The sequence below is a fragment of the Plasmodium chabaudi genome (genome assembly GCF_900002335.3).
Source record: "Plasmodium chabaudi chabaudi strain AS genome assembly, chromosome: 8".
NCBI classification, from domain to species: domain Eukaryota; phylum Apicomplexa; class Aconoidasida; order Haemosporida; family Plasmodiidae; genus Plasmodium; species Plasmodium chabaudi.
In genome coordinates, this window is record NC_030108.2 from 559,808 (window position 1) to 579,964 (window position 20,157).

A 20,157-nucleotide genomic window follows, 5' to 3' on the forward strand; every position below is an offset into this window, starting at 1 on the left:
TTACTATTATTTTGTGTTTTATTTATTTGGGAAATATCTTAAAAAAAAGCACAAAATAAATGCCAATCGGAGGAAAATATATATTGTAAAAATTGAATACTAAATTGCAGAATGTAAAAATAAATGAAAAATTTCAAAAAATGAAATAACAAAATTAAGTATTTTTTAAGAGCTTTCTTTGAAAAATCAGGAAATTGCATAAATAATTAAAACACCTTTTTTATTTTGTTTGATTTATAACTACTTTTTAGCACGCCTTTTTCAATGCATTTCGGCACCGTCATGAATAGGAAAATACATCAAATTAATGTAGAATGGGATATGATGTTATACTATATTTTTTTCGTGAAATTGCTTATATAGGCACATATATTTTTTTTTAATTTCCACTATTTCCTTATATAAGTATACTACATACCTTTTATTATCAAATAGTAATAATTTGTGTGATATATTAATAGAAAGATTAATTCAAAGGAGAGAAAAAAATAATATAAAATGTAAAAATCTATTGCATGTGTAATTAATATGGAAATTTATTTGTATAAATTATAAATATATTTAATATAAGAAAATACATATAAGTAATATACATATATATTACACATTTATTTAGCATTGCTTATTTGGTATATAATTTGAACGTCATAGAAAAAAAGATTTATTATATTGTTTTAACAATTATCTTTTATTTTTGAATTATATTTTTGTAGTAATATTAGAGGTGTTATATCTTTTCCGTTTATGGGTTTAATAAAACTTGAACTCAAATAGTTTAATCTATTTTAGGTGCTAACTGCTGAAATATTTATCAGCATGAACAAATTGAAAGTAATACATTAGCATATGTCCAGGATGCGGAGCATATGGTAGATGAACTGTAACACAAAATGATGACCAAATGAAAAAGAACAACAAAAGAAAACTACAAATTCTAAAATTCGAATAGATAAAAAAGACGACAAAATAATTCAGACATATTTGACCAATACAATATTATATATGTTTTCCTTTATTTTCAAATGTATACAAAAATATAATGATGTTTTGTGAGTATTTGGACAGAATAAATGAACAAATATAGTAAATCATCAATATATTTTTTATTTTTATTAAAAAAAATATATATGATAAATATATATTGGATAGCACAAAAATATATCCATACACCATACTATATGTAAAAAATAAATAATAAAATAAATTTTTTTCAAATTAAAAAATTAAAATTTTAAAACACTTTCAGGTATATTAAAATGGGTAAACGTGATAAGGAAGTATATAGAAAAAAAAATTAACAAAAAATTTTTTTAAATTATATTTATTTGATAAAAATATTTTATATGATTACCATATAAATATATTTATTTTTCTGCGTTTCTTCGGACTTTACCTATCCGTACACATATATATTAAAAAATAAAATAATAAATTTTGTATAAAATAAAAACTCTACAATATTAAATTATGTTATTTAACATAAAATGATATCGTTGAAAAAATATAATTAATTAAAAGAAACAAAATGATTAATTATATATTATACATACATAATAAAAAATAATAATGAAACAAATATCATAAATTAAATAAAGGATTCACAGCGAATGTACATTTACTCTGATATTTTCTAAATGCATTTTTAAAATCTGTTTCATCATTTTCCTATTTTTGAAGTTGATAAAACATATTCGTTTTGTTATACTACATAGAGTTATTGCTTCTGCAATTTCTACAACTGCTATTATTATTGTTCTATTTTTTCAAGTGCAATATATATGTTTGTGACTATGCGTATACACAGTGTGTTCTTAATATAATTTTCATTTATTTAATCTGTTGGTAAAGCATGGTGGCATTTTTTTTTCGTTTTTTTTCATTATAGAAAGTTAAAAATAAATATAAGATTCTGTCTTTATCTTAAATTGCATTATATCAAATAATATATTTCAGTATATTCCCCTATTTTATTTTGTTTTTCCGATTTGTTTACATATACGATATATGCATATATACATTTTTAATTTTCAATAGTTATATTAATTTCATTTTTGTTTTTGTTCTATGACATTTTAATGTTCCGTTAATGCTATTATAATACTATTCTCATGCTGATTTATTAATTATATATATAGTCACATATCAATCATTAATTTTAGCTTGAAATATATATTACAATTGTGTGGGGAAAGTTTCTATACTTTTCACTTCCCTCACCTTTTTTCTGCATATACACAGCATACATCAAATTCGTTAATATTCAATTGGACACTTTTACACCACAATTCAAATACATAAAAATATCATAACATTTCTTTTATAAAAAATATATTTTCGAAGTTTGTTAATTTTTTATACTTTATGAAGCAAAAATGAATTTACTAGCAATTATTTTAACCAGACACGGAGATGAAACTACATTCCTTTGTACAGCAACAGATTTGAATAAGTAAAAAAAAATAATAATAATATTTATATTCTATAATAATATTGTATTTTTGTTGATTTTTAGTTAATCATCACTGAAACACATTATTCATGCACTCCTTTGCAAATTATGCATAAGTGTTTATATTTATTTCTTACACGAAAAAGCACAACATACATACACATATGCTTGAGCCCGATAATATGTATTGATGCGCATATATATATGAGTGCACATATTTATTTATTTCCCCCTTTTTAGCTATTCTTTTATTAAAAAAAAAGCATTTAAAGAAGCTGCATTTTTTGTTGCTAGAACAATTCCTTCAAGGGTTAGTAAATATAGACTTATTTATTACTACTATAATTAGTTCATATTTTAATTTAATGTATATATCTTATATATTTTATTATATTTTTTAACTTAACCAGATCGAATATGATGTAAAGGAAATTATAACTCATGAAAGCAATATTGTTTTTGCATTTAAATACTCTGATAATATTTGCCCCGTGGTAATAGCAACTGATGATTATCCTGAGAGGTATTTTTTAAATTTTTTATAAAAAATTATCACAATTCGCTTTTTATTCTATTGCATATTATGGATTTATTTACTTATTTTTTATTTTTATTTCTCTTTACTCAAATCAGGGTAGCATTTTATATGATTAACGAAATATACATGGATTTCATACGCTCAATACCTAAAAACATATGGAGCGAAGTGAAAGAAGACAATAAAATATCATTTAATTTAAATCATTATTTATCGAAATATAAAGTATGTACTTTTTTAAGAATGAAAATAGTTTCTAGAACATATGCCCAAGTTCTTTCGAATAAGTATTGATGTTAACTGTTGTGTGCAAATATGAATTTATTAATTTCGCAAATATTTTCATTTTTTAGGACCCTTTAGCATGTGATGCTATAACTCAAACAAATATGAAAATAAGCGAGAATGTTGTAAGTTAATAAATAATTATATTAATAGTTACAAATTATATGACAAGCATGTAGATATATGTATGCTTTTAATTAATGGCATATATAAAAGAGAAACGTGAAAAATATTTTTTCTCATATAATTTGTATTATTAAAATTGGATATATTACATATTTTGTATTTTTAATTATTAAAGGCAAAAGTAAGAGTAACTATGGACGCACTTATTAGGAATAGAGAAAATTTAGACGTGCTTGTTGACAAGAGCAAGGATCTTTCGAGTATTTATACTTTAATAAATTTAATAATTTATGCAATTGTTTATAAACAATTAGTTTGTTCTCGTTTTAATGAATATATGCAATATATAGTATGCCATTTAATTGTTTTACTTTTATAACTATGTGTCTATGCTTTTCTATCATGTTTTGTTCTCATTTTATTTATTTTTTGATAGGTACAACAAAACAATTATTCAAACAAAGCAAAAAACTTAAAAGGAAGCAATGCTGTCAGCTTATGTGAGATTTTCCTTACCATGTTTGATTTTTGTTAATATAATTCGATTGTGTATTTTTATTTTTTTTATTTTATTTTTTTTTATAACACAATTAGGTTTTTATTCAATTTTTTAAAATTTTAATTAAAAATAGCGCTTACATTAATTATAATATTTGAAATAGAAATAATAATGTGCATATTATATATCGCTATTTCCGTTTTCATTACTACTTTTTTGTTATAACATTTTTTTAATGTATATATAATGGATGAATTATTATTTTAAACCATATACTTCTCAATAAAAAAAATCTAAAAAAATAAAAAGACATCAAAATAGATAATGTATTAAAGATACCATAGCTTAAAATAAAAGCATGAAAAATGCTGAACTTAGTAAAATATAGAAATAATTTATAAAAAAAAATACCTACGAAATGAACTGTACGTAGCCATATATAAAAAAACTAATGTGTGCATATTCAGAAGGATAGAATAACAAAATAATTTCATCAAAGAAAGAAAAGAACTTCGAGTCGTTCATTCTTGATATATTTATGTAATGAATATGTGTTAATGCTAAATATCCTATTAGACAGTTTATATATGAACCCTCCAAAAAGGTAGTATAATAAATGTAAAGCAAAATGAATGCCAATAAAAAGGAAGAAATACCCATATTATATAGCCCAATCGAAAAAAGCTTGTATGGGAAATTAAATAACCCTATAGAGCCATATATATATTTAGAGAATTCTTTACCTTCGAGTGAAAAAAAGAAAAAATTAAATCGTCGAATAAGTTTTAGTAGTTTTTCAAATACTACTTGTAGTGATATATTAAAGCTAAATAATTATTTAGATATAAAAAGCAATATATTATTATTATCATTGAACAATTATTCTTTTAAAGTGGGGTTAGTAAATAAATACGATTATACATTACAAAGTTTAAGATTACCTCAAATGGAAATAATCGAAACATGGAGGGAATTAGGATATATGTACCCCCCATATAAAAATTATGATATTTTAGAAGAGTGTATTTATCATTGTTTTAGTAATATATATAAAATGGATTTAAAAGATCAGGATTTATTTATTCCCCTTTCTAGTAAAAATAATATGAAGGATTTTTCAGCTATTGGTGATATTTTATTTAATTCATTTCAGGTGAAAAATCTTGCATTTAAAGAGCCTTCATTTGTGTCCTCTTTAATTATATTAGAAGAATTAAAAAATATAAAATCAGGAATACAAATCTATAGAGAAGAAACAAATAAAGAATGCGACTTTATATGCTATAACGATAATAGTAACAATAATGATGTATATGACGAAAATCACTATGAGGAAATATTAAACAAGGATAACATAGATAACGAAGAAGAGGCAAGTCAGATTGAAAGTAGTTCATGCAATTTATATTCCACTGAAAACCATAATAATAAGAAACGAAAACAAATGTCTAATGAACAAAATAAAAAAAATGACCCAAAAGACGGCATAAAAAATAATGGAAAAGAAAAGTATTCAAATGAATCCTTGATAAAACTAAGAGAATTAGATATTTTTAATTTTACATCTCTTCTTGTAAATATTGGAAGTACAAAAACAACATGTACCCCCGTTATTAATGGAATTCCATTACCTGACTTAACTAGCATATATTACATAGGAGGATATGATATAGACAATCAAATTTATGATGAAATGAAAAAAAACGAAATGCATCAAAAAGAAATCTCAATGAATATAGCAAAAATTGCAAAAGAAAAAAGAGTATTTACTCCCCAAAATAAAGATGAATCTGAATATTTATCTATACTTTATAATAAAAATCCAAAAAATTATTTTATAAATTCATATGAATTATATTTTAATAAAATATTTGCATCCGCAGTAAATTCAACAGAAATTTTTTTTTCACAATATTATTTAGATAATTATTTAAAAACAGACTCATATAATAATTTGCATAAATATGACATTAATTTTAATCCAATTCTTACACAAACAACTTTGCCTTTAGCTATTTATAATACAATACAAAAATGCCCTATAGATTTCAGAAAAGAATTATTTAATAATATTTATCTTACAGGCGGTTCGAGTATTATACCCGGATTTAGACAAAGACTAGAAAATGAGTTGTACGAATTTATGAATAGTAAAGAATTTTACAATAAAACAGTAATTAATGTTCATGCTTTGAAAAGAAAACTTTTACAAAAATATTCCATATATGTTGGATCGCACTATTTTTTAGAATTTTTTGATTATTATAAATATAATATAAGTAAGCACGATTACGAGGAATATGGGGAAAGTATCCTCGAAAAATTAAGCTTACAAGGAAAGTTGTTGTATTAATTTTTTTTTTTTTTGCATATAAAAAGTAAATGCAATTGAATTAAGCTAGAATTTTTTACTGCCACTATTTTGCATATTCATACAAAGGTATGCAACTATGAGTTTTATTTTCGAAAATCCATAAATTATTCTTCTAAATGCTTATATTAAATTTTATAGTTATCCATTTTTATAAATAAATTATCAATGTAAAGATAATTCCAAATAAAACATTTACAAACAAATTCGCTATTGTTTATACATAATTTCTTTATTATATATATAATATATATGCTGATAATTACTAAATGGTTATATAGAAAATGGTGTTCATTTGGGGGGGCGACAATTTGTGGTATTTTTTTCATTGCAATTTTTTTTTTTGAAAAAAACTAATGCCTACTACCACAGTAAAGACGTCAATTAAATTATTGATAATAAAATTTTTTAATAATAGGGTTTGAGTAAAAATTGTTGTTAAATTGTTTAATTTTTTTTCAGTATTTACTTTTGGTAATTTTAATATTTTGAAACAAAAATAATAAGATGAAAGTATTTGATATATTTGTATGAATTATCGTTTTGTTTTTTTACTATTTATTATTAATATAATTAAATTTAATTTATTTAATTTTTTCATAAGTTCATTTACTTTTCTTATCAATTTATGAATAAATATTATTGATATTATTTTGTTTAAGAATAAAATAACTACCCCCTACTAAAAAAACGTGTTTGTACATTTTTTACGTATAAAACTAATATTCAAATATAGTAACATGTCATTAAATATGTAAGATTGCATATCCATTCATAAATGAGTTCACGCAATAAAAACAACAGTATTATTATCCCCTTTTTGATTGGGACATTAGCAAGTTTTGCAGTAAATTATTATTTACATAATAGAAAAGATGTAGACGAATTTATAAAGCAACATGCCGATAAAATATTGTCAAAGCTTATAAAAAATTACAAGAGAAAACAATCTGAAGATGATAATATTCCCAACGATTGCCCAGGTATCGATAGTGAAAATGCTGGAAAGTCCAAAGCATGTGATGGTTGCCCAAATAGAAAAATTTGCAATGACCCAGAATTAAAAAAACAAAAAGAAAATGAAAAAAATCAAATTTTTAATGAAATTCAAGAAAACTTAAAAAACGTTAAATATAAAATACTTATTTTATCGGGAAAAGGTGGTGTAGGTAAATCAACAATTGCATCACAATTAGCTTTTGCACTATCACATTTGAATTATGATGTTGGTCTATTGGATATTGACATATGTGGGCCATCTATACCTGTTCTAACAAAAACAATTGATAGCGATGTAAATTATGGTATAAATGGCTGGATCCCAATTTACAAAAATAATTTATCTATTATGTCTGTTGGATATTTATTGCCTAATTTTGATGATCCAGTAATATGGAGAGGCCCCAAAAAAAATGGATTAATTAAACAATTCTTATGTGATGTATATTGGAAAAATTTAGACTTTTTAATTATTGATACACCACCTGGAACAAGTGATGAGCATTTAACTATATGTTCATATTTGAAGGATAATTTAGATGGTTGTTTAATTGTTACAACTCCTCATATTTTGTCAATATATGATGTTAAAAAAGAAATCGAATTTTGTAAAAAAACTAATATTCCTATTTTAGGTGTTATTGAAAATATGTTCCAATCAATATTCGTATCAAATTATACTGTTCAAAATATGTGCTCTGATATGAATGTAGATTATGCTGGGCATGTTACTTTTGATCAAAGTCTCATTGATGCTTGCCACCAAGGAATAGGGTGTTGTGACATAGATAAAAATTGTACTTCATCTAAAGAGATTTTCTCAATATGCAAATTTTTAGCTCAAAAATTATACACAAAATATTCGAATCAAATAGACCATATTGAAACTCAACAACTGACTACCGATCAAACTGCTATTGATAATACTGACCAAAATGATAAAAACGATTTGATTCAAGAAAAAAGTGAAAATAACCAATTGGATGAAGCAGAGAATATCATGACAGAAAATGAAAATTTATCCAAAACTCAAGTACTCGAAAAAATTATACGTGATGTTGTTTCAATCGTTGATGAAAAGTAAGGGGAGTATGAACGCGTTATGGTATAATACAAGATATTACATTATATTTTATCATACTTATTCGTTTTATTTGTTTTTTTTAATTTAAATTTACTTTTTTTTAAATCGCATTATATTTTGAAAAATAATGCTAATTATATTAATTTAGTATATTGTTTGTAAAAAAATGCCACTTCATAGTATTTTTTTTGTACAAAAAAGTTTTAATTATAAACCATTTTTTAATATATTGAAACATGAAAAAAAAAATAGAGCTTTTAGGTGGCTCATAGATGTCATCATGTGTGCGCACACATGATGCTCTTATAATGCAATGACTGTTTTTGTACTTGAAATTTTGAATATATCCCGATTTGTGAAACTTAGTATATTTTTACTTCCACAACTAAAACATATATGGAATTTTATTTTTTGGTTGCTTGCGCCATTTTTGATTTATAATACCTAAAAAAGGGGAAAAATGAATATTATTAATAGAGGCTTATGATAATGATGGTAGAAAAATTGGAATGTATGTACCCTACTGACTATTATATATATATGACCACGAATTTAAATTAAAAAATATTAAAGATTACATATTTTTTGTTTTTTACTTACTTTCTGCTTTCGACATAGAATGAATTTGGGTGATTTCCTACCCCATCTCCAGGAGAGTTTGGGTGGGTTTCCGTAAAAAATTTAACACAAGCTAATTGATATTCGTTATTTTTTTTAAATGGCATTATAGCTTTAATCTGATCATCATTTAACCCAAAGAAAAAAAGGAGACTTTTTAAATGCGGCTCATCAAAATTTTTAAAAGGGCAACCATGTGTGTCCCCACTGGATGGAATAGGAAAATTATTAATTATTTTTGAACAATTATATGGAGTAAAATCTGTTTTTTTTCCTTCTTTACCATACATATAACGTATAGTATATCGATGTTCTTTATCAAATTTATCTGGTTGCATCCATATTGATCTATTAGTTTGAATATTTTCGTCAAGTGTCATTCCTGCGCCTTTAAGAAATAGCCATAATTGTTGTCTTCCCCAATGTTTTAAATGCTTGTCTTTTATATAATTAACAAATATTCGACGCATACATGGAGGAAAGGATTGTTTATATATGCTATACAAATTTTGGGGCATCAATCTTGTATCTTCTGTATGCTCATAATTTTGTCTAAAATCTTTTGCCACATAAGCTTTTGGTAACGCTGCCAAAAAGGATGATATTCTACTATCGTTTTGTACATCTAGAAGTAGCTTTTCATTTTGCTCTAAATATTTAAAAGATTCTTGAATGTTTATTTTAAATTGAGTAATTAATATTGCATCTAAGTATGTATCTGGGACATATGCAATCCCTTTTTCAACACATACTTTATGGTCTTTAACTAAAAAATATGCGTCTGGAAAAAATGGAACTTTAAATAATTTTTCTATAGTTTCTCTATTTTGAATAAACGCTGTATATTTATTCCATTTATCAGTATTACTGCTGTCCGTAGTAGCACTACCAATATAAGCCACTGAAGGCTTTGGAATATAATCATAATTTAAATTTTCTCGTTTTAATAAATATATTAATCCTCTTTCGCTTTCACCTAAATTATCTTGATTAAGAACATTTATATTTTTTAGTTCATTTAATCGAAATGTAAACAATTTTAATTCTTGTTTTAAAAACCATTTTTGTTTTTCTTTATCTTTTGAAAATGCTATTCTTAATATATAATGAGATAATAAATCGGTCATTATAATATTTTCCATTTCTTCTTTACTATAGTTTTTCATAGATTGAATACCAAATTTATATTCATATATTTTCTGTCTGATTTGTTTAGTTTTATTCTCCATCGAATTATTTTTATCTAGTTTTTTATAACCGTCACCACTAATATTATTACTATCGTGGTGATCTTTCTCTTCTCCAATTGTGTACGTATCGAAAAATTGCAACAGAGCTAGCCGTTTTGCTCCGATTTCTTGAAAATTACTTAAACTGCAATGACCAAATATAGGAGGATATTTATATAAACTTATAGGCATATTAAAAGGATATATACAAGAATAATAATCAAAAAATGTTTTCTTCTTATCCTCATTTATTTCATAATTTTTAATTGTAATATTTTGGAGTTTCTTTTCGTTTAGTTTCTCCTTGTTGGCTATCGAGCCATTTATGGATCGCTTTCGTATTATCATTTTGTATTTTTCAAGTTTTGTAATGCTATTTATAGTGTGCTTTCCGCTTCGGATTGTCGTTGATATTTTAAATATACTTACGGTTAGTACATCAAGTGATGGTTTAAAGCTAAATTTTCACATACACACATGCATATGCATTTATATGTGTATCTATTTTACAAAATATGATATATGCTATTATTGTAATGATTTTTTAAAGGAATATTTCTACGCTTCATCCTTTAAAGTATTAAAAGAGTAATGTTTTAAAATAAAAATAATTGAGCATCCATCGAATTCAAAAAAAGAGAAAATATACGATATGCTAATTACACATTTTGATGGGTTTAGCACTTCTTTTAGTATTTTTATAAAAGAAAATGGAAAAATTAGAAAAAGTTTATTTATTTTAATAAAATTCTCATATAATTAACATTTTTTATCCAAACAAAAAAATTTGAACTTATATCTAAAATATGAGAATAAAAAAAGTCATTGCAAAATCTTATGCTCCGAATAATTATAATATTCTTTTTTGTTTCTCTTTCGCGCGTTTTTTATTGTATAATATTAAAAGAAAAATAATAAATAAATGTGTTATTTTTTTCACACACGCATATTGATATTTAACTATATACTTAATATATAATATTTATAATTAAAGGGGTTATTTCATATTACTTTAATTAAATTTGGCATTTATCTTTAAAAATGTATAACTGTTTTTTTAAGTATTCTTATCAGGTCTTTCTCATAAGCAGGAATACATTCTTTATGTGGCTTTTTAATATAAAATTATAACTCTATATAATTAAAGTTTATCTTCAAAAAAGATAAGAAAGAAATATAATATGCTTTAAAAGTGAACAGAGAAAATATTGGAAAATACAAATAAGAGAGCATTTATATATTTTATTAAGTTTTTCATTATTTTTATTTTATGGGGATAATTTTATAATATATCATAAAAATACAAATTTTTTTTTAAAATATTGTTTTTTAAAATGTCTATAAAGACCTAATAATATTTTATTATGGAAACGTTTTGAGAATATGAATTTATTTAAAATACGTTGTAAACAGAAAAAAAAAAATATATATCATAAAATCAATATATACATATATTATGTGTGTGTGTATGTTTATACCATTATTTATAAAACAATTTTTTAAGTGGCTTGCGTTTTATTTTTGATTTCATTCCAATTAAAGAATAAAATACATACTATGGTTGCTTCAAAATAATTGTGATATATATCATTACAAATGGAAAAAAGGGGGGGAAATTAAAGGAACACCCAAAACTATTGTCACTATTTTTCTCGTAGTAGGTTTTTTTATATTTATAAAGGTATAATCATATATATAAGATATGTACGGATACACACTTGTATCTATATACTTATACAATAAATCTGCATAACATTAAACAAAAAGCGAATGGGATAATAACCTAGAATAACTAATTTCATACATGCTTATTTTTTAATATGAATGAGCTATTCCAAAATGATGGCCAATATTCATTAATATTTTCCTCTTATTATTGTTTTAAATTTTATATACTTTTAACACACACAAAGGATAAAAATGTGTGAAATTAAGTCCAAGGGGGTTAGCATAATAAAAATTCGATAATATATATGTAACAAGCGTAATAATTGGAATATACATATACAGCATATATATAATATATTTTTTTCCATTTTCAAGTGTATATAATATAAACGAATATTCACACAATATTTCTGTTATATATATGCATATTTATGTGAAATAAAAAAATGTTATTTTATTTATTTTTTTTCTCATTAAATATTTATTATCCAACTTAGTTAAATGTTAATATTGTACTAACTTTTCACTAGGCTTTTAACACATTTTCAAAAAATCAAGGTTTGGTATTCAATATACCCCTAATATATGTACTTAGTATATTACTAATTATATGAAATACAACTATAATTATATAAAATCGGTTTATGTAATTTATGAATGAAAAATAAAATGAATGAAAGTTCTAAAACAGAAGATGTAAATAACTCTTCTTGTTTAAATCAACCAACCAAAAAAGAAAAAGTAGGGCAAACCATTTAAAAAAACATAATAAATCAACAATAAAACATATTATTCCCTTTAATGGATAACCTCGTGCTTATCCATTTAGTATATGCATATAATATATATATGTGTGTGAATATTTTTTATTTTTTTGGAAGAAAATAAAAAAATGGAGAAAAATATTATATGAAGACCAGGGCTATGAAGACAATTATGTGCATAAGGATTTCCTAAGCCATCTTCTAACAAATTGTAAATAAGACATTAAAAAATAAAAGAATAGGCATTGAAAATAATAATGAACAACGTATTTTGAATTATGAGATTTATACATGTGTAAATATCATATTAATAACCCCTTATTTAGTATTGTTATTCTTTTATCTTTTTTTTATTAGTTCGAACAAAATACAAATATTCAAATATTGTACATAGCATGTTATGCATAAATCATCAAATTATGATTGTACTATTTCATCTACTATCCTATTATTCCATAAATAATAACATTATATCACATAGGTATAATTTTTCAAACAAATTCAGTGGATATAGAAAGTAAAATAATACAACATAATAATGAAACTTTTAATTTTTTTTACACAATAGATTTATATACACAATTAATATAATAATTATAATATTAAAGGAAGTATTAGTTTATGAAATCCATAAATCTCTCAATGGTACCCCTCAAAAAGAGAAAACGGCGCAACCTCAACACAATAATACCATGAACCTTAATTATTTATTTGCTAAAAAACAAAAATATATTTCATTATTTTTATAGATACCTTTAAAAATATATTAGACACCACAATCATGATTGGAATTATATGGGTGAATATACATATATAATGTTTTTGCAATACCTGCATTATTATATTTATGCTTTATACATTAACATTGTGTAAGTATTAATATGCAAGTGCATATAAACTCACATTATATATATTTTATCCTTATCGTTTTAAAAGATATTGTCTCCGGTCATGATTAGTTTAACCCAAACTCACAGCGATGATACTGTTTACCTTGTGTCTTTATGCAGTAAAAATCATTATATTATTCCAATCGATATTGTGCTTGTTTTATAAATTATTAATATGATAGATATATGAAATATAGCCATACATACGCACATATATATTTTTTATGTAAATTTGCTAGTACTCTTACCAATCCACTTTATGTTTCATAAATATGGCTTCATGTATGAGTAAGCATTTTCTGATATTACATATTTTAGCTAATTATATAATTTTTAAGAAATATTATAAGCCGTTTATATTTAAGTGTGTATATACATATTTTTATTACTTATTTAAATGTTTTCCCTTTTTATTCCAAATCATAGAAAAAATGAAAATATAGATATATTTGATTCAACTTCCTTAAGTTGTGTTGTTGTCGAAAGTGTAATTTTAGGATCTCGTTTACCCTCAATAACCCAGGTACAATTTTCATATTATATATATCATGATTTCATGTTTACATATCATATTATTTCATTAATAGAATATTGTATTTTTTAATTTTTCAATTTAGGTTTTTTCCTTTCTACTTTGCTCCTCAATGTAAATTCCCTCCAAAATACATTAAGCTAATAATATACACCATATATTGTATGTATTATGACAAAATTTTTAAAAATATATAGAAAAATTAAAGATTATATTTTGTTTTAAATTTTACATGTTCAGACTTTTTTTCTATACGCCATTCATAGTTCAGACAATAGCGGTGAGTAATTGAAAATAATAGAAATTTAGAAAATAAATTACATAATAGAATTATAATAAGTAAAAACATAAATTATAAATACAGAACCAAATTACATTTATTTTTTTATATTTTTCATTCCTTTAAACAGTTAAAGAATATTAATTATTATAATTATGTCTTATTCCCAATTATTTTTATAATTCTATCTATCTGTATAAGAAGTATATCAGTTCCCCTATTCTATGCTCATTTATTTGGGTAAGCTTTATATACAATATGTTAACACCTTTAAATAATTTATTTTATAAGTGTTTTATTCACATATTCTATGGCTTTATTTTCTTTATCATTCATTTATTTAAATATATATACTACATACCTTCATATTATCAAATATAATGAACTGTAATGTTCAGCACCCACACTAGTATATATAAATACTTTTATATGTAAATAGTATAGTCCCAACTCCAAAATATATCATAAGTTTTCAACATATTTTGATAATAAATCGATTTCTTTTCTCTTTAGGCACGCTTTCATGCTATTTGTTATCCCTGCCCTTTTTGTAAACAAACATAATTCAAAAACGTAAGAAAGATGAAAATATAAAAACAAACTAACATTGGTTGAAATAACTTTAGTCGTTTCATATATAAATGCAAGAATATGTTTGTATATGCATGTCTATTATTATTTTTCCGTTTCATTTTAATACTTTTTATGGATTAATATTTTTAGGGTACTAGAAGGACCCTGGGATATATCGGGTGTTCCTTTTGTACAAAAACCCGCGGATTAATAATAATTAAAATGTTATATTAATTTTCCGGCATTTGTTTTTTATGTTCTTTATCATCTTATTTTTTTTTATCTTGATGCACATTTTTCAATTGCATAAAACTATGAGAATTGTTACAAATGTTAAGCAATGTGTATAATTTAAATTGCTTATTATTTTTTATTTGATTATTATTTAATAAAACTTTCTTTGTAATTTATATTTAATTTTTAAATGTACTTGTAAAAATGTAAATATTTAAGATCATTATGATAGGAAATGTTCTATTGCTTTAATATAAGATAATGTAACAAAGCAAAATGAGAATTGTTCAGCTTTCGATACACATTAGTATAAAGCGTCTATACTTATTATGCATTAAGGAAAGGAATACATACATGCATATTTATGTGCATGTTATATAAATGGTGTATATGTAAAGATTAGTTACAATTTCATTCTGAAAAGTATTTTACATTGAAACACGAAAGAAAGTTTCACTGCATCCACCCCCCAAATTTATATATTAAGAATAGCTAATAATTAACCAAATGATTCCCTCTCTATATAAACACCCTTGTTATTGATTTATATTTTTTGTTTCTTTTTTTTCGCTTTAATGACATTTTATATACATATATGTTATTTCATTAGAATGTTCGTAATAATTGTGAATTCTTTAAAAAAATTAGAGTATTTAATGTTTATAAATTATTATACTTTCATTCATTTTTGGTTACACAATAATAATATATATATAAGCATATACAACATCGATCTACCTAAATTGTGGTATAAAGATTTCATTTAAAAACCTTTTTTATGCAGGGTGAAATTTTTAGTAACATCGTGAGAGTTATAGAAGATAAAAATGAAAATTATTATATACGTATATATTATATTTTGAAGAATGCAATAAATACAAAGATCCGTAACTATTCATTATATATATTTATGTGTGTGTGCATGCGCGTGTGTGTGTAAATCTTCTTTCAAACATAAAATGTATAAGTTTATATTAAATATTCAAATTGATATTATTCAATATTTTTCATATTTATTTTTTGGGATAATGGGAAAAAAAAGAAAAAAATAGAAAACCTGAAAAAAAAAATTATAAATTAATTTCTTTCGTCTCCTTATATAAAATAAATTACGTTTTCAAAAAACATAATATTTTGCTTATTTTTATTAATAATGGTGGAAAATATTAACAAAATTTACAATGCAACGATTAAAAATATACTTTTATGAAAAATGTGGGCGCATGTGGTAAATAAGGGTTGTAATGTATTACACATTAAAAAAAATTCCAACATGAGGTTGTGAAAAATTAAACTTATAAATATTCACACAAGTATCCATAATATAATTGCACATTACATAAATAAGCGCATAGAACGAGAAACAACATAAAATGTTGTTAAAAAAAAGATAAAAGTATTTTTATTGAATTAAAAAATAATGAATGTGTTTCTTAACAAAATCAAAGTTGTTAATAAAAAAAAAATTAATGAACCAATCTCAAAATTATAAAAATAAATTAAAAATTATAAAATTGGAAAATTTCTAAATTATTTCATTCTTAGTTTCTTTTAATAATAGGTGGCGCTTAATTAATTATTTAAAAAAAATATATATATATGTGTAATATCGGAATTAAAGTAAATAATATGCAACATCATAGCATAGAACAAATCTGAACTTAAGACTTCAGTGTGATATTGCTATAAATAATTATTTTTTTGAAAAAAACTAAAACCATAAAATGGTTGTAAAAAAAGGAAAATTAAAAGTTAGTAATAATTTTTTTTATGTAAAAAAGGGGTGTATATATTCGTAAAAAAAATAAAAACGTACATAAATAAACAAATAAAAAAAAATAAAAAAGAGAAAAATTATAAAACATCATTGTACTAGTATTAGTGCAAATTAAATATTAAAAATATGTAGCATTTTTTCAGAAAAAATGGATATGAGTTGTAATGAATATAATAAAAATATCAATTTGGTAAATAATGAGGATGGTGATAATCAAATCGAGAAAATGAATATACAGAGCCTACTTTCCAGCGGCACGATGTTTGAAAATAAAAAAATGTTTTGTAATGGGAATCAAAAATGTTCAAACTTTTGTGATTACTTTAACTGTTCCCAAATGCCATGTAATTTCGAATCTGATAGCGTAGAAAATTCCGAACTTATTGTTAATCCATGCCATTTTTGCACACTTGATAATCATTTACTTTGCTCAAAAGACAATTTAGCATCTGATGAATACAATAATGATGGCTCTACTAGATTAAGTCACAGCCTCGAAAGAGATGATAGTGTTTGGTCATTGGATAATCTTCACGATGGAAAGAAGGAACCTAGTATTTATGGCGAGGAACAAAACAATAGTTCAAGCGAGGAAATAAATAATGTAAATTGCAATAAATATTTATCAGGTTTTATGAGTATAACTAATTTTTATGATAATGCAATTAAATGCTATGAAAAATCTAATGAAATTTCCAAATATATGTCCATTTCGCACATTGAAGCAAATAATAATATAAGCGAAAAACAATTGAGTATAACAGAAAAAAATGCGTGTGCAAATAACAAAGTATGTAACGATAATTTTAATCAAAATAACATGAATGAAATTGAAAGATTAAGTTCCAAAAAAAATAGCCTTTTAGCTTGGGCATTTTCTCAATCTTTAAATTGCCCAAATAAAGGAACAGTAGAACAAGGTAGTGCTATTTCAATTGATAAGGATATAGTACTTTTACAGCTCGAAAATTTTTCTAAAAAGGTTGATGAAGATATTTTTGATGAAAAAGTTTTTAGAGCACAGAAATTAATTGATCATGTAAAAAAATATGTAGAATATTATATAAACTATTTTAAAAAAATTAACGATGAAGATATGGTTGCAAAACTAACAGAATATTATGAACAAAATTGTACGGATAAAAATACTAAATATAATATCAACAAATTAAAAGTTAATATCCTTTATCATTTTTTAAAATTTTTTCAATTAAATGAAATTCATACAGTATTGAATGATTATTCTTATTATTTTTCGGTTGATCCTATATACAATTTATCTACTGGTTGTATAGAAAATAGTCATAATGAAAATAATAATCTGGATATTCCTGATGATAACATAATTTCAACAGTTGCAAAACAATCTATACAATCTTTTGGTAACTCAGACTTTGATGGTTTAATATGTGATTCATCCATAAATGCTCATGGCGATGAAAATTGTGAACATACATCTAACGTTAACTTTTCAGGTAGTAATAAAGATAAAACAGTAAATGATATTCTAAAAAGTGTGAATTGTTTAGATGATGGAAATAGCCAAAATAATAGTGTTAATGCAAAATTATGCCAAATTAATGAGGGAAATGAATATGATGCTAATTATAATAATATTTATGGTAATAATGCATTTGGCTTAAATGATAGCAAAATACAGGATAATCACGATAATAAAAAAAATAACAGTATAATTATAGATGCACACTATCATCAATATTATAATGCAACAAGTATGGTGAATAGTAGAAAATTTTCAATAAATAGACAGGATTCAGTTTATGAAAAAGAAGTAGATAGTAAAAAAGGAAATCGGAATATGGTTAATATAATACAGAAATATTCACGAAAATTTAAAAAATTTAAAAAAGTTAAACAAAATAAAGAAGGATGGATAAAAGATAACGATAAATATTTAGATTTATGGCATAGAGTTGATAGCGAAAATAACATTTCGATCCACATTAGAGGAAAACTACCATATGACATTACCACAATATTGTCCATATTAAATGAAATGGAATTATGTACTAATTGGGCTCCCTTTTTAACATCAGCAACGAAACTTCACTCGCTTTCAAATTCCAGTGCTATTATTTCACAGTTATACGAATATCCTGTAATAGGAAAAAGACATTCTTTAACGTATTATTTAGGTAAGAGCATTGCCCCCAAATGCCTATACATAAAATTCATATAAATAAATAAATAAATATATATATATATATATATATATATTCATATTAATAATATAATTTTTTTGTTTAGGGGCTAATACCTTGGAAGAACTCGGATGCATAATACTATGCTCTAAAGCTCCCCCAGAATTAGACGCAGATATTGCGTTTTATGACGACTTATGCAAAAAATTAAACATAAATAAAAATGGTGAAATATTAGAAGTTACAGAAATTCCTGTCAGATTCCGAAAAAACAAAAAAGAAGTAACATTTTTTTCTTTTAAATTGCCACAACCACCTTCTAAATCAGAAAGACAAAGATCTGCAGATTTGTGCTTTTTAATATATCCGTTAAACAATGGGAAATCTACAATTCTTGAATTGTTTGTGCATTGTGAAAATGAATTTAAATACATCCCAATGAAAATGATTACCTTTTTCATAAAAAAACTTGTAAAAAATATGTATGCAAATATTGTCAAGGCTTGTAAAAATTATAATATTATGTATTCAGAAATTCGAGTCACAAATTCAGAATTCTATGAATGGTTAGACAAACAAGTTAAAAAATACCTTAAAAATAAATATACAAAATTAATAGACTCTGTAAGCTTAGTAAGTTATAATGGGCACGAAAATAATGATGCTATTTAAGCATAGTTTTACAAGACAATACAAATTGCATTTTCCGTCTCTTTTTTCCTATACAAGCATAGAGTAAGAATAGACCATTTATAGAACAAAATCGAAGGCGTAGTATAATATTTACAGCCTTCATAAAATGCAAATAAGAAATTAATATTTATTATCGTTTCTCCGCTTTTTAGTGACAACTAATTCGTTTTTACTATCAAATTCAAATACCTCCCAAACACATTTACTCATGTGTTAATTTTAAATTAATTTTAAAATAAGATATGTAGGGAAAGAACCTCATTTCTCATTTTATTTATTTTATTTAGTTTTGCCCACTTTTCCGTTTTTGAATTCGAATGCTATATTCATAGAAAATTAAATTTTTTGAAACATAACATTTTTTATTGTTATATTATAAAGTGTAT

General features: G+C 23.6%; 6 protein-coding genes across 6 annotated transcripts; 5 read left to right on the forward strand and 1 right to left on the reverse strand.

Moving 5' to 3' along the window:
- Positions 1-2,372: 2,372 nt before the first annotated feature.
- Positions 2,373-3,902, forward strand: PCHAS_0812000 (SNARE protein, putative; the record flags this gene model as incomplete). The annotated part of the gene is made up of 7 exons (XM_016797843.1): positions 2,373-2,449; positions 2,690-2,759; positions 2,860-2,972; positions 3,083-3,212; positions 3,341-3,397; positions 3,574-3,658; positions 3,835-3,902. 7 exons carry the CDS (start codon positions 2,373-2,375, stop codon positions 3,900-3,902), a joined length of 600 nt encoding a protein of 199 aa, XP_016653756.1.
- Positions 3,903-4,525: 623 nt separating this feature from the next.
- On the forward strand, positions 4,526-6,250 carry PCHAS_0812100 (actin-like protein, putative; the record flags this gene model as incomplete). Its single annotated transcript, XM_727142.2, has 1 exon — positions 4,526-6,250. One exon carries the CDS (start codon positions 4,526-4,528, stop codon positions 6,248-6,250), a length of 1,725 nt encoding a protein of 574 aa, XP_732235.2.
- A 796-nt stretch (positions 6,251-7,046) lies between these two features.
- Positions 7,047-8,351, forward strand: PCHAS_0812200 (cytosolic Fe-S cluster assembly factor NBP35, putative; the record flags this gene model as incomplete). The annotated part of the gene is made up of 1 exon (XM_738835.1): positions 7,047-8,351. One exon carries the CDS (start codon positions 7,047-7,049, stop codon positions 8,349-8,351), a length of 1,305 nt encoding a protein of 434 aa, XP_743928.1.
- Positions 8,352-8,755: 404 nt separating this feature from the next.
- PCHAS_0812300 (DNA primase large subunit, putative) lies at positions 8,756-10,546 on the reverse strand (the record flags this gene model as incomplete). The annotated part of the gene is made up of 2 exons (XM_016797844.1): positions 8,756-8,795; positions 8,952-10,546. The coding sequence occupies 2 exons, from the start codon at positions 10,544-10,546 to the stop codon at positions 8,756-8,758; spliced, it is 1,635 nt and encodes a 544-aa protein (XP_016653757.1).
- A 1,977-nt stretch (positions 10,547-12,523) lies between these two features.
- PCHAS_0812400 (phosphatidylinositol N-acetylglucosaminyltransferase, putative) lies at positions 12,524-15,116 on the forward strand (the record flags this gene model as incomplete). Its single annotated transcript, XM_016797845.1, has 13 exons — positions 12,524-12,607; positions 12,748-12,841; positions 12,988-13,111; positions 13,199-13,275; positions 13,380-13,429; positions 13,567-13,639; positions 13,760-13,808; positions 13,947-14,043; positions 14,138-14,166; positions 14,293-14,332; positions 14,463-14,572; positions 14,846-14,905; positions 15,056-15,116. 13 exons carry the CDS (start codon positions 12,524-12,526, stop codon positions 15,114-15,116), a joined length of 948 nt encoding a protein of 315 aa, XP_016653758.1.
- Positions 15,117-17,064: 1,948 nt separating this feature from the next.
- PCHAS_0812500 (conserved protein, unknown function) lies at positions 17,065-19,750 on the forward strand (the record flags this gene model as incomplete). Its single annotated transcript, XM_016797846.1, has 2 exons — positions 17,065-19,072; positions 19,185-19,750. The coding sequence occupies 2 exons, from the start codon at positions 17,065-17,067 to the stop codon at positions 19,748-19,750; spliced, it is 2,574 nt and encodes an 857-aa protein (XP_016653759.1).
- Positions 19,751-20,157: the final 407 nt, after the last annotated feature.